This window comes from Syzygium oleosum, unplaced genomic scaffold (genome assembly GCF_021117445.2).
Source record: "Syzygium oleosum isolate NSW1041296 unplaced genomic scaffold, Sole_v2.1 Sole_v2.17, whole genome shotgun sequence".
In the NCBI taxonomy this organism is placed as follows: domain Eukaryota; kingdom Viridiplantae; phylum Streptophyta; class Magnoliopsida; order Myrtales; family Myrtaceae; genus Syzygium; species Syzygium oleosum.
Genome location: NW_026607501.1, coordinates 627934 through 641703, shown reverse-complemented (window position 1 = coordinate 641703; position 13770 = coordinate 627934). Strand labels below are relative to the sequence as shown.

At 37.8% G+C, this 13770-nt stretch overlaps 1 protein-coding gene across 1 annotated transcript; it reads right to left on the bottom strand.

Moving 5' to 3' along the window:
- Positions 1 to 260: 260 nt before the first annotated feature.
- On the bottom strand, positions 261 to 11898 carry LOC115688745 (putative tRNA (cytidine(32)/guanosine(34)-2'-O)-methyltransferase). Its single transcript, XM_030614654.2, has 12 exons — positions 11720 to 11898; positions 10489 to 10552; positions 10312 to 10405; positions 8314 to 8363; positions 6942 to 6991; positions 4993 to 5101; positions 3825 to 3885; positions 3672 to 3724; positions 2655 to 2747; positions 2225 to 2288; positions 1224 to 1331; positions 261 to 809 (listed from the first exon to the last, which is right to left on the bottom strand). Exons 2-12 carry the CDS (start codon positions 10513 to 10515, stop codon positions 568 to 570), a joined length of 951 nt encoding a protein of 316 aa, XP_030470514.1. The 5' UTR covers positions 10516 to 10552; positions 11720 to 11898; the 3' UTR covers positions 261 to 567.
- Between the last annotated feature and the right edge of the window lie 1872 nt (positions 11899 to 13770).

The window sequence follows — 13770 nt, the reverse complement described above, 5'->3', positions numbered from 1 at the left end:
CTTCCAGGATCAAAACAGTTTCAATCGCACCATCCGATCCAACAGAAACTTTCTTGGTTAGAACCGTGACATATCATCGTCATTCGTCATTCATCTTCGACGTACACACGCTGAATGCGGTCTATGTAAGGCGTCTAATGTCTTCAATGTAAATGATACAAAGAGTGCGAGAAAATTCGATCTAAGCACGTCAAATTCATGTAATAAACCGCCTCCTGTTCATGAGTTGGCCGAGGCAAACTCAATATATCAGGTCTCTCTTCCAAAATATGTCGAATTATCGCATATGAATCTCGCAGCATAGTGATATTGCACCTCCAATAGAAGTCGAAACAAAGAGCAAGAGATCCTGATTCTTTCTCGATTGGCCCACTTAGCCATTAGGATCGTTCTTTTTCCGGACGCATATTCAAAGAAAAGTATTGCTAAGGACCACTTACAATTCTAAAGCGTGACCAAGTGTCCCTCTCGGCAACAGCTTTCTCTCGACATTAGATAACTTGTTGACAGACGTACACATTAACTTCTCGGTCTTTGTGAAATTAAGGTAACATTAAATGGCAAGAATCAGGAATCCAAGGATAGCTTTTCGAGTTCTTGAACTCCATGACAAGAGGCTTTCTTCAACTCCAGAGCTCTCTTGTAAGGCGGGGCGATTGGGGGTTGCACGGGATCGAGGCTCTTGTAAGTCCCGTCAGGCGCTTTAGGGAGCGGGTACGACCGGTCGGAGTCGTAGCCACTGAGGTCACCACAGGCTAAAAATGGAATGTACACCTTGTTCGGTCCCTCCAACCATCCACTACTGCAATCTGTCACGCAGTGCACATTGAAATATTTACCGCATTGCTACAAAAGACTAAACATCATTTAAGAAAATCAGGCGCTCGACAAAAATCCCCTGATATTGAGAACTTCAACTTTGATAAAACTTTATAACCTTATTTTCTTTTTGTATTCCAGAGCAAGTTGCATGGATAATAATCTAATAAGAGGAAGAGGGAACAGCTGAGCAGAAGATTCTCTTTTCTGCAGATTTTCGTTATGCTCCGGTTATGATACGGAGTTAGCAGCTTAAAGGACTTAAATCACAAATTCAAGCTGCATCTATAGATGCAATAAAAATTAAAAAACAATTCTTTTTCGAAAAGGTCATCTAACAGCAGTAGGCAATCAATTGAAGAAGAAGATGAAGAAAAAAAAAATCACAGGAACGTCATAGTTACCTAGGTCATCAACTCCAGATGGACTCCCAATCTTTTCTAAAAGGTGGTGCAAGTCCTTCGGATTAAATCCTTCAGGGGGAGAATAGTTCTCACAAACAGCAAATGCCTCTGTAGATTTAAAAAGATTGGCATGAGTTTTTATCATTGTCCAGGAACTTATGAAAAGAAAAATGACTACATCAGGAAGAAAATCTCTAATCTGGTAAACCCCATGCAGCCTCGAGACCTTTAGAAACAGACTTATCAACATGACAACTTAAAACATCCAAGGATTAACCTGCTTGGTGGATGCTGCCAGGATTAGTAATAGGATGCTCATGAGAAAATGAATCAGACCCACTCAGGGAAACTAAGATTGGATAAGCTTTTTTCTTCACTTCCTTAGATGAGGGTCTACTCTAACAAGAACTCAATGATGCCTGTCCAGAGCCACAGCTAGGTTCATTGGATGTTTTAAAGAATTCATTTCCACATACACTACCTAGATTCTAGAACAACTAACATGGTCATGTACCACGACGTCTGCTTTACCGTCTGCTCGGTTTTCATCCCCACATCAGTAAATTCTTCAAACGCTCATTGATGATGATGTCATTGAGCGTTGTTATATGGAATGGAAAAAATTGCATAGAGAATAAAAAGCAAATAGAAAGAGAACTATAAAAAAATCGTGTATGAGCTTCTAGAGAGTGCTTTTAAAATGGTACGATTCTAAGCGTAAAAAATTTTTGGGATAGTTACCATAATACGAAGTTTGTTTAACAATGAGAAAGATTTCAAACCAGGGTTTAAACACAATTCAGAGTTCTTCTACAATATAAGAGGACTAGCTGTTAGGCAATTGACCTTGCGATTTGACACATAGTTAACTCACCATTTACATATATAGTCGCATCCCATCTTTTGCATATAATAAAATACACAGAATAAAAATGATTGCTAACAAAATGAATAAGTGACTGACCAGCATTGGAAATTTACAGAAGACACAAAAATCATACCTATGCTGGAATTTCGACTGCTTTTTGGCTTTGCAAATGTCACAATAGGGAAGAATAACTTCAGCTGCAACAAGCAAACAAACAAGAAGGTACGGAATGACGATGCAATAGTTCGAAAACTACAAAGCAACATAATAATGGTAAATGATCTCAACACGAGATAACTTGTGAACAATGAATAAGACATAGCGCATTGGTAACATCACAATTGGAAAAGAAGAAAATCAAGGATTGGCCAACTCCCCATGACAATTCTTGGAGTGAAAACTAAAAACTTGCAAAAGTTGTTACCCATCAGTATTACTCGAATCGATATAGAACATACCGGACACTTGATACAAAGCACAAAACAAATCCAATGTCATGTAAATTCTATATGACTACCAGCTACTGTAAGTGCAACTCTTATAAGAGCAAATAGATAACTTACCTGGCTATAAAGAAGACTAGTGTCTTTCCCACGAAATATTTTTGCGATAAATTTTCCACCTTCTTTTAGTACATGAGTAACAATAGTTAGTCCCTGCAGGATGCAACAGGTCAGTAGAAAGGCCAAGAGGTCTACCCACCAGTGTCGTTCATGGCAAATAAACAAAGTTATACTAGCAACAGTTAACATGTAAGAATCTTAAACTGGATTGATTTTATTGACATACAATTCAACTATTCTTGTTTTCAGTGGTTACTGGAACTATAAGGTACTATTGAGCAGGATTCCCTCATTTTTCCAGTTTAGCTTTCAATATGACTTCATTTTTAGTACTCTACTTTCCCAGGTTCTCACTTTCTATTTACAGGTAATATGGAAACTACTAGAAAAACAGCTGAGTGGACAAGCTAAACCCGCTAGAGTTTTTTTTTTTTTGGTCAGAAAACCCAATAGTTGAGATACCTAATTATTTATGTAAAATTTAAAGCAAGGGACAAAAGTTAGCTCAATTAAATAATTACATAATACTGGGACAAGAACTCAAATACAACCCTACACAACTGAGAGAAATAAGTCCCAGTAGATAAAAAGAGATTGTATAGGAGGATTTCTGCTGCTCACTTCAGTTTGTAACTTTTCTCTCTGGTTGAACTTTCTATTTGGCTTTGACCCAAAAAAAAAGAAAAAAAGAACTTGCTATTTGGCATCAAAAGCTTGTCAAAAACCCATAAGTCCAAAAGTAGAAACCAGAAACCTTGTCTTCACTTATATTAACTTCTTTAAGTCAGACACAGATTACAATTTCAAAAGTTACATCATCCAAACACAGCATTTCACTAAAAAGTGAAGCTAAACTGAAAGCGTAAAAACTACAGTTGAAGCCAAAAAGTTACAGCTAAAAGTCTAAAGAACCCTAATCAAACTCTTAGTATTCCTTCTGAAGGAAATGACCCTAAAATATGAAAGTTTCCGAGTCATAGATTATATTTCATCCTTAGGAGTAACTACAAAACTTACTGCTAAAATCAGTTGAGACTGAACAAACTCATCCATGTCATGAAGACCAGTTACTGCAAGTTCCAGAAGTTAAAACAGCCTCAGTGAACATGTCACCAAAAAGAGCAGATATAAGGGCATAAACGAGCTAGTGGCATACACTGATACACTCACCATCAGGAGCTCCGTCGCAGACCACCAAGTCAGCCTTGCAACCGTCAAAATGTCTGATTACCTGGCCCGAGAGAGAGAGAGAGAGAGAGAGAGAGAGAGTTATCTTGCAAAATAAATCTTTATGAAGCCTTGGACTGCAAGGCAACAAAGATCTCAGATAACATCCTTAGAATTTTATGAAGCCTTGGACTGCAAGGCCACAAAGATCTTACATAACATCCTGAAAATTAAATAATAAAATAGCTCTGCTTGTATAATGTAACAATATAGTGCCATTAAAAGTTTTTCCATCATGAAGCTACATCCATAGCCCTGTAAAATTTTTGGTAGGATTTTGTCCAATAGAATGTTTACATACCCAACGCTCCAAATATAAAAAAGGAATATCACATGAAATCCGGTATACTATACTAAAACCAAGCCTACTCCAACTGTAACAATGCACATTAGGCTAAAACATTTATTCATCCAAAAAGCAATTAGTAAATTGTAAGTATTTTGTAATCTTCCTTACATCGATGTGTCTAGACACATATGATATCTACAAAGATATAATGCACACAGAAAATCTGAAATGGCTTCAGTTCATATTTCATACCCTCTCAAATAAAGTTACTTCGCATATTCAATACAATCTTCTTCTATTTAAATATTTTATTACAGTTAGCATTTACCACATAAGCTATACTTTCCCCCTGGCATTACTTCTACAAAAATTCTCCAAAAAACAATGTGAAGGTAAAAAATAAGATGATTATTTGGAAAAATATTTCATTAAATTAAACAAAGTATTTTAGAGACACAGCTTGTTGAAATAATACAATGGTTGATGAAGGTAAAAAGATACTTTTAAAAGTTTGGGAGGCTTTTCTTTCATTTTTTCTTTTCTGGTGACCAATAAGTTCAAGTGTGAACATGTTGAGCATGGTAATGAAAACAAAAGGCCAGATCTGTTATGGTCCATCAGACATTTACACCAAATTCATGCTCTTAAAACTTTGAAAGGAAAGTAGATAGTCAATTTCCTAACAAGCATGACTAAGGCTTTATTTTCTATTTCTTCATTTCAAGATTGGTCAACTTGTATCATCTCATTTTCCATTGCCAATTATATGTCATTGTCCACCTTTAAGTGTCACATATCGCAAGCCAAAGAAATTTTTCTTACCACTTCAGCTGTTCGGGCATTTGTTATATCACCCTGTACTTGGATGACTCCCTCAATTGGAGCCATAGGCTGTAGATCAATTGCGACTATAAGAGGAAGATCGCCTTCCCTGCAAATTAGGACAAAGAAGAATGGTCTGAACAGAGAGTCTGAGCAAGAACACAAAAATCAAGATGTAACACCAAAATCTCTATGAAGCAATAAGGTCAAAATCCAAATTTTTTGATATTGCTATGAAAAAAGTTTGTCCAAAGCAGGCGAAGAGGACTCAGTCTGAAGTTTAGTGTGCATGTTTTTCAGAATCCCATGCTCAAAAAAGATTTGGAAGTTTCCCATGATAGAAAGTATGTCAATCGGAAAATACATTTGATCCTTCAAAGGCTATTACATGGACTTCATGACCCTTATCTATTGTGGATATATAGTTCACCAGTCAGGTCTGTTCACTTTTCGTATTTCATATGATTTGCATTATTTAACACGATACTCTCCTCCAAGTCACCTACCGGTGACGACGGCTATAGAGTAGAGTGAAATGAAGCATCCACTGAACATGGATTTAGACAGTATCCAGTGCTTTGAAGGGAAACATCAAGCCTTTTGGAAGTTTCTCATGGTTAAATGCCGTAGAGGCAGTTCAGATTAAGGGCCAGTACAATTAATTCTACACGGATATGACGAGATCCATACTAGGAACTAATGTTCAAACTCTATATTCCCCATTGGCCTTTTCAATATGGTGTCCAAAACTCTTTGTATGGTTTGTGACCGAATAAATAAGCATGACAGGAAGTTAACTAACACTAGTGCACACTTCTGTCACCGAAAAATCTGCCTTGAGATATCAAGATAAATTGAACATTTGTTAAGCAGACAAAATGGAACCACCAAACTCAAATTTATTGTCTCTAAACCACACCATTCTGAGGACACAATACCTGGATTACTAAGGGTAATATATTACACAACTAGGGAAAAGTACAAAAGGAAGCATGGTTGGTTCACTAAAGGCTCATTTAAATAGACACCTGAGATCTTGTCAAGTATGAATACAACAATAGCCAAGTTCTACATTAGATCATCCACAAGTTATAACATATCCAGCCACTCTGCTCTAGTCCAATTCCCCTTTCGAGATGAGGTGCTATAGAGGGAACTAAAGACTCGACGGACATAAAGCATCTCCAAGGCATTCATACAGAAGAATCGTAGAATAATTATCTCTGGGCTCTACAATGTGCAAGTCAGTTACCGGAAAAAAAATCTCACTTGCATGATGATCAAGTAACAACCCTAAAGGAAGTATCTGAAAAGTCATGATAGAAGAAGATAGATAGATAAAGAGATAGACAGGCGGGTGTGAAGGAAGTTGCCAACTACAGCACCTATAATTTGATTTTATCACCCAAAAGATGCTTTTGAAAACCATTTAGAAACACATGGCCTAGCATCCCAGGTCAAAAAAACTCTTGATGTTCAACAAAGGCTTTGAATCTTTAGAAAGCCCAAACTTTCCTTTTTTCGGATTTGAAACTTGCTCTAATTGGATGCCTATCTCAATATAGTATATGATTGGTTTTGTGCACATTGTGTCATTTCCATGCCCAAGTGTAGTGTGATGCGCGGAACATATGACAAAGGTATGACCCAGGGTTTATCAACTCTTGATTTTTGTTTACATATGATATATTAAACAGGGAAGTTGGGCCATTCAAACTAAGGATGAAGCATTTTATATATTCATCACATCAAGATAACAAGGAAAAAAAATGTCAACTAATTCTTGCACAGATATGGCAGATCGAAGATGCTCTCATAGTCTGAAGATGGTTTACTCAATTGAAGAAATGGCTAAGCCTTAGCATCACCTTAGTAGCAATTTTTACAAAAAGAGAAATCATAGAAGCATACACCATCAATGTTTACATTATCGATGAAGATTTTTATACCTAGAATCAGGTGAAAGCTTTGCGGGAAGATATAATTTACGACTTAAAACCTGCACATGAAAAGTGGGCACCATAAGCTAACTTTAATCTATTTTAACCAGCACAATTCCACACATGGCAAGAAGCCCAAAGGAGAGAAGCTATAGAGGAAAAGATGTTCATGACAAAATTATACAAAAAAGGAAGGAATTTGCACTAAGATCATTCAATTCCAGCGTACATGAGACTTGAGTTAGACAGGCAAGGCAAACAATTTCCTGAGGATCTCACCAAATTGTGGTCTTTAGAAGGATATACTTTAGGATGAAGGAAACACTTCAAAAGAAACACATCCATGTCCAATGTTTCCCTATGCCCGCAATGCATCCATTTTCAATTTTTCCGATAATAATTAGATACGAATAATTCAAATGTAATTATCATAATATGAACATAACCAGTTTTAACCAGTTTTTCAAGTGAGAAGGAAAACTGTGTTATCTAATGCCACTAAAAGACAAAAGCAGAAACAGCTTCTTAAAAGAGGGATCGCAGTCCAAGATCACTTAATCATTGATAAACCTTGTGTTTCCATATACACTAGAATCTACATGGTGTTTATTGCATAGATACAGTATTCCTGTTCAGGTGCTATCTAATCATCCAACTGATTACCATGCAGAAACGTACATTTAGTGATAGGAAGAGAGATACGTTGTAAATAAGTGATTCCTGTTTTCTTCTGTGGGAAATTCTATGGAATTCATAACTGTCTCAATGTTGTTGTTGTTATTATTATTATTATTATTTTACTTTTTTTATTGTCTGTATGCTCATTCAAAATTATAGATATGCAGAAATGTACAAATTGACATTTGCTTACATCTAAATAGTTGATGAATAATTGGATTGTTCTCCTATTAACTCAAATATTATAACTTATTTTAGTCTAAGAATATTCCCACTCTTCAGTTAACTAAGGTTCTTGGCATGTTTTGGCATTTATTTCAATAAGTCCTCTTCAGCTCAACTTGTCAGTGTGAACAAAAATCATAGAATCAATTCAATTACAGAATTATCTTTCCAAAACCAATCTTATTAGGATATTGTGCTGTTGAAACTTGAAGATAAATAAAGAATCATTATCAGTTTCATTAGAGGTTGCCAGGTCATCTATATTCATACCTATTGATGCAACAATTTCAGGATGATTCATTACATACAAAAAGTTGACATGACTAACTTTTCTTCAGTAAAGCAGTTGAAACAAGTCATAAATTACTTGCATTAACATTTGTAGTAGAATTTGAAGTCCTTATAAGAGCAAAGCTGGAATAATCTTCAATTTTTCACTAGGCATCAGTAATCATTTCCCTGGCACTGAATAGTATACCTGACTCCAACTACCAGGGGCAGCACATAAATCTACCACACGTTTCACTCCTGCAAAAGCCAAAAATAAAAGCACAAGAAAGGTCTCAGTATACCAGATATGATGATTATGTTACCTCTGCATATGCTTTTTAGAAAATAATATACTAAAGTGACCTGCTTCTCAAAATATGGATCCCTAATAACAAATACATCTCTTTCGGCTTGTCACCTCCACAAATAAAAGAACTCATTTAATATAATACACTCCTCCTATCAAGCATGCAATTACTAAAGAAGAACATGAATAAGTAGCTGTCATTATTATAACACTCGATAAGCCTTTGCCTTCAAGCATGGCATGAACAATAGGGACCTCATGATTTGCCAAAGATGCAGCACCAAATCACATTTGAGACAGTCAAGCATAGACTTTCCTTTCATATATTGTGAAAATAGATGGCCTCAAGCTATGCAATTTTCATTCAGATGTGATCTCTTGCAGTATAGTCAAAACCTATTGACATTGTTAGATCATTCAAAAAATCGTCATTTAGGTGAGGCCGGAGTAAACTCACAAGTTGATTCACTGAATTCCCTAAAAAAGCGAGTCGGCTCGTAGCAACACCTTCATTATAAATTGTTATATTATCTCAAATGGGCTTCTTCAACTAGCACAGAGAGAATCAAGCCCACTTGCACAATGGGCCAACTTTGCAACCTCCCGACTCAAAGCCGAACTTTCCTTTATAGTGACGCAAGAGCATCAGAGCTTGGAAATTCTATTGAAGACAATCAACTCACAAGCCCCACTCAAGCCTCACTAATTAGCCAAGCCCATTTGTTAATTATGCAAGCTCAAGAGTAGATTTTGGCCCATTTAAGGAGCAAAACGTGACTTAATGGGTCCAATGAGGAGGAAGAAGCCAAGGAGTTTCTAGATTTTGAAGAGTAGATGCAGTTTGAATTGCAAGGCTGGGGGTTAAATTTTAAGTTCCCGTGTGTTTTAAATTTCCTATGTCTTCAATGTTTCTTAGGGTTGAATTTAAAGTTTCCATGTGTTTTAAATTTCCTTTGTCTTTAATGTTTCCTCGTCACTACTAAATATGTGTTGCATTCTCCATTGTAAGATTTAGGTTGGAGTTTGATATTATATGAAATTTCCTCCTCAATTCACTGACTCCTTTGATTTGGTGCTTTCTCCAATTCTTTGCTGGTGAACCATATAAGGTCTTTATCCTTGGCTGGTGGAAGACTCCTTTATGTCTTGGTGGTGAAATCTATCTCAAAGTTACTTTCCATCAAACACTCTCAGCATCATCTTAATCTCAACACGCATCATATAGAGAACGTAAATTCATTGTAAAGAGAGTATCCACCATCGTACAACAGGAATTGCTACGAGGTTTCACTGTAGGTTACACATCTTGACTTACTAGAATACTTCTAGCTCAATGTGAGACAAAGTAGCAAGTATGTTTTTCTCAATTACTTGAATCTTCAAAGTTCTGCACTAGTTCAAAGTAATTGAACCATTGGCAAAGAAAGAAAAACCTACTACCAGTTCTGTATTCAAAAAAGGAAAGAGCTCATTAGCTTTACCTGGAAAGTCTTGGTTAGAGAACTTCTTTATAAATAGGTTATGTTTGACTTTCAATATAACATAGCTAATCAATTTATTCATAGTACTGGAGTATACATTGAAAATTATTTTATTATGTATAATAGATGTTTAGGGACAAGTTTATTTTTCTAATAACATTTCCTAAGGATACTTCGCTGAGTTTTTTAAATCTTACAATTCGACGATTCACTCTTCTGATACAATTTTGTGAACCCCCTATCGATCTTAGTTGAACAAGCGATCTTGACTACCTTGATCTCTCGTATCCTCTACCCATCCTCATTAGATATGTGTGCGTGTATGTGCGCGCGCGCGCGCGCGTATGTGTGCGAGAGAGAGAGAGAGAGAGAGAGAGAGAGAGAGAGAGAGAGAGAGAGAGAGAGAGAGGCCCGCTACCCTCAAATATATTGAACTCCTCGTCTATTTGAAGAAGTTTAAAAGCACTTCGAGCACGCCAACCTTCTTCTTTTGCTTTCCGATAGTAGATATCCTACAAAGGAATTAACTCTGAGTTCAACATGGTTGAAATAGGACAAGCCCATCAAATGGATGTCCTGTAAAATGTTAAGTTACCCTTTTGTCCCTTGAAGCTTTGCCCATGTCTTATTATGCTCCTGTAAGAGAACTCCACAATCCACTATATTCAAAGAATGAAAACAACGTCAATAAATTGGACAAAGGAGCAATATCAACTACAGAAACTAGATTTCAAGAAAGCGGCTTCATGAGGAAAAAACTTCCGGTCACGAGGAATAAACTTCCGGGTTTTCAACATGAATTCAACTCCAAGTCTCTCAATTTTACTACCAGTTACTCATAATGACATTCCAAAATCGTCGTTGTCAAATTGAAGAGCCACAAGATTCAAACAACATCAAACTTCGCCAAAAAAAAAGGAATACAGCCTAAGCCTATTGGCCCATAATAGTTGGTTTAGCGGCTGTTGCTCATATCCAAAATAATTCATGAAAGGTGGTTCAACTTTGACTTGCAACATACTAAAATAGATTGCATACATTGACCACCAACATGAGTACATGATCATGTAACCACATAGCATAACATCATCCTGAATGTCAAAGATTATGCAAACAGCAATAATCTCTATTTCAAAATGCATGATGTCAATGGGCACACCCCATTATGCTATGAATATTGAGAAGAAATCCTAATCACCAAAACTAATTAAATGATGTTACAACACAATTCTTGTAACAGCTAAAGACGTAAAGCGCGCTTGTCCAGAATCAGATGCTTTGAGCAAGTCACCCCTTTTTCCTTCAACAACTAACAAATGCCACAATACCACAGCCAGCTCATCACAATGTAAGGCATCCAGTGGTAGACATCATCAGCTTCTCATTGCAGGTTATCACTAAAAGGGAGCATCCATAACCATCTGTATCGAGCGGAAAGTGAGTTGAAGTGGCACCGGCATCTCCGTAGAGCAAAGTCTAACCATGTACAGCCTTCTTTCTCGGCTAAGGCCGAGCTTAAAACTTTTCATAACATTATAAACAGATATGCTCTATAGTTATCAACCCAAGGACTTCCACATGCCTTGAAAGAGCATTTTCCTTCAACAGGGACAAGGCCAACATCGGTTTATTACATCAAACAGCTGGAGGGCATTTCCGGGTCATAAAGCAAACGCCGCAACTATCACGAACAACACAGCAAGCTAAGGCAAACTCGGCAAGAGAAGCCAACGAAAGCGCCGCGACTTCGGAGCGAGAGAAAGCAAGTAACAGACGCAAGATCGAAAGAGAAAGAAAGAAATTGCAGAGCGGCCAAGAAGCAATACCGCAGAAGGCGTCGACGGCGAGAGAGGGAGAAGGAAGGGGCGCTTCCCGACGGAGGACTCGGGCGGAGGACGGCGGAGACGGGCGGACGATCTGCCGTTTCCGGGCCGTCGGCGGTGGAACTGTTTTGGCGACGGCGAGCGCACACAGGGGAGCGAGCGCCTTTTGCCTAAGAAAAAAACGAAAAAGAAAAATAGGAAAATCGCACTTATAATATTATTCGTATTCGATTTTGGTCCCTATGCTATATATTTCGTTACAATTTAATCCCCGAAATTATGTCCGGCGATAATTTAAGGATGGATTCAATTTTTTTCCGTCCAGGCGGGGACGGAAAATGCTGACTCAATTCCGACAAATCAAACATAGGTGCCTACTTGTACAAGCTTATAAAAAAAAATTAATTTTTGATCCTCATACTTTTAGGAACGCTCGAGCTCAATTCTTTTATTTTGTAATTGCAATCATATTATTTACTCCGTTGTTTGACGGAGCATGAGCCGTGGGAGCATGAGCCGTGGACAAGAACTTTAAACGATGGAACCCCAAATCGAACAGACGAGAGAGGGACGGAAGGGAAACGTACCTCATCCGTGGATCCCTCCCAAAAATCGGTGCCTTCAAATTCAATGTAGATGGGTCAGTCGTCGAAAGGGAAGAGGGATCTTTTTATGTTCAGAAACCTATACTATATGATAAGGCGACAGGGAGGGAGCTGTTGCCCGGTATTTGCCGATTCAGCGGGGTGAGCGGTTGCCGGATTTGTTGAAAGAGCTGTCGCGGCTTCTTCGGCACTATGAAGTGGAAGCCTTTTAGCCTTGCGATCTGTCTTCTTGCTGGTGGTACTTGGAAGCAGAAGGTGATCGATCATATGAGGTCGGGAAGTGATATGCACACGTAGAGATCGCTTCTGATGATAGCTTATCGCCGAGAAACCAAACCCATGGGAGCTGAGACCCACATCATCGAAGACTGTGAAGAGAAGCACTAGCCTTGTTCAGCTTAGTGGATTTGATGTACGGGACACAGGAATCTAATCGAGTTGCAAATTGGATCGCCAAAATCCATCGCAAGAAGGCCCCTTCCCTCACAATTGGTTTTGTAGAGTACCGCTATTACTACCTTCAATGGATCTTTTATGTTTGGAAACCCATAATTTATGCCTAGTGAGTTGGTAGTGGGCCGAGAAACAAGCCCATGGGAGCTGAGACCCATCATTGAAGACTGTGAAGAGAAGCTTAGCCCGGTTCAGCTTAGTCGCAGACTGAACCGCCAAAATCCATCGCAAGAAGGCCATTCCCCACAATTGGTTTGTAGTGCCACTGTTACCTCTATAAGGGATTTTTTTTTATATTCGGAAACCCACAACTTATGTCTAGTGCAGATGGTAATGGGCCGAGAAACAAGCCCATGGGGGCTGAGACCCACCATTGAAGACTATGAAGAGAAGCTAAGCCCGGTTCAACTTTAGTGGATTTGGTCTACGCTACGGGAATCTAATCAAGTTGCAGACTAGATCGCCAAAATCCATCGCAAGAAAGCCCCCTTCCCCACAATTGATTTGTAGTGCCATCATTACCTTTAAGGGATCTTTTATGTTTGGAAACCCATAACTTATGTTATCCTTTGATGTTTAATGAATGAGGTACTTCGTTTTGACCTCAAAAAAATATTTCCTTTAAAATTTTTAGTCGTGTTATTATCTGCTCAATTCATATATTGTTAATAATAAGTGAGAAAGAAGAGGTAAAGAAGAAAAAACTTCTCTGACAATTCATATATTCTTCCATGAAGTCTTTCAAAATCTTGATAACATTAAAAGTTTTAATGACATTATTCTTTGCTAGATTAAGACTAAATGCTACATTTTGCAACCACATTTAACTCTTAGCTACGTATAGCTTGAGACTGCACGTGGTTTCTACCCTCTTTTGTCAAACTTCATTGGCCAAATAACACCAACTCTCAATTGTTCAAAAATGAGACACAAACTTTGGCTTGTGTAGCTAAAAAACACAACCCGTAGGATAAAAATACCATCCGTCACAATTTC

Excerpts from the sequence above, each read along its gene's own strand:
- LOC115688745 (XM_030614654.2), bottom strand. The coding sequence starts at position 10,515 with ATGGGCAAAGCTTCAAGGGACAAAAGG. Across the intron at positions 8,364-10,311 it reads GGAGTTCAATATATTTGAGG|GAGTGAAACGTGTGGTAGAT; the intron begins GTAGCGGGCCTC and ends TGGCTTTTGCAG. Across the intron at positions 3,886-4,992 it reads ATGCCCGAACAGCTGAAGTG|GTAATCAGACATTTTGACGG; the intron begins GTAAGAAAAATT and ends CTCTCGGGCCAG.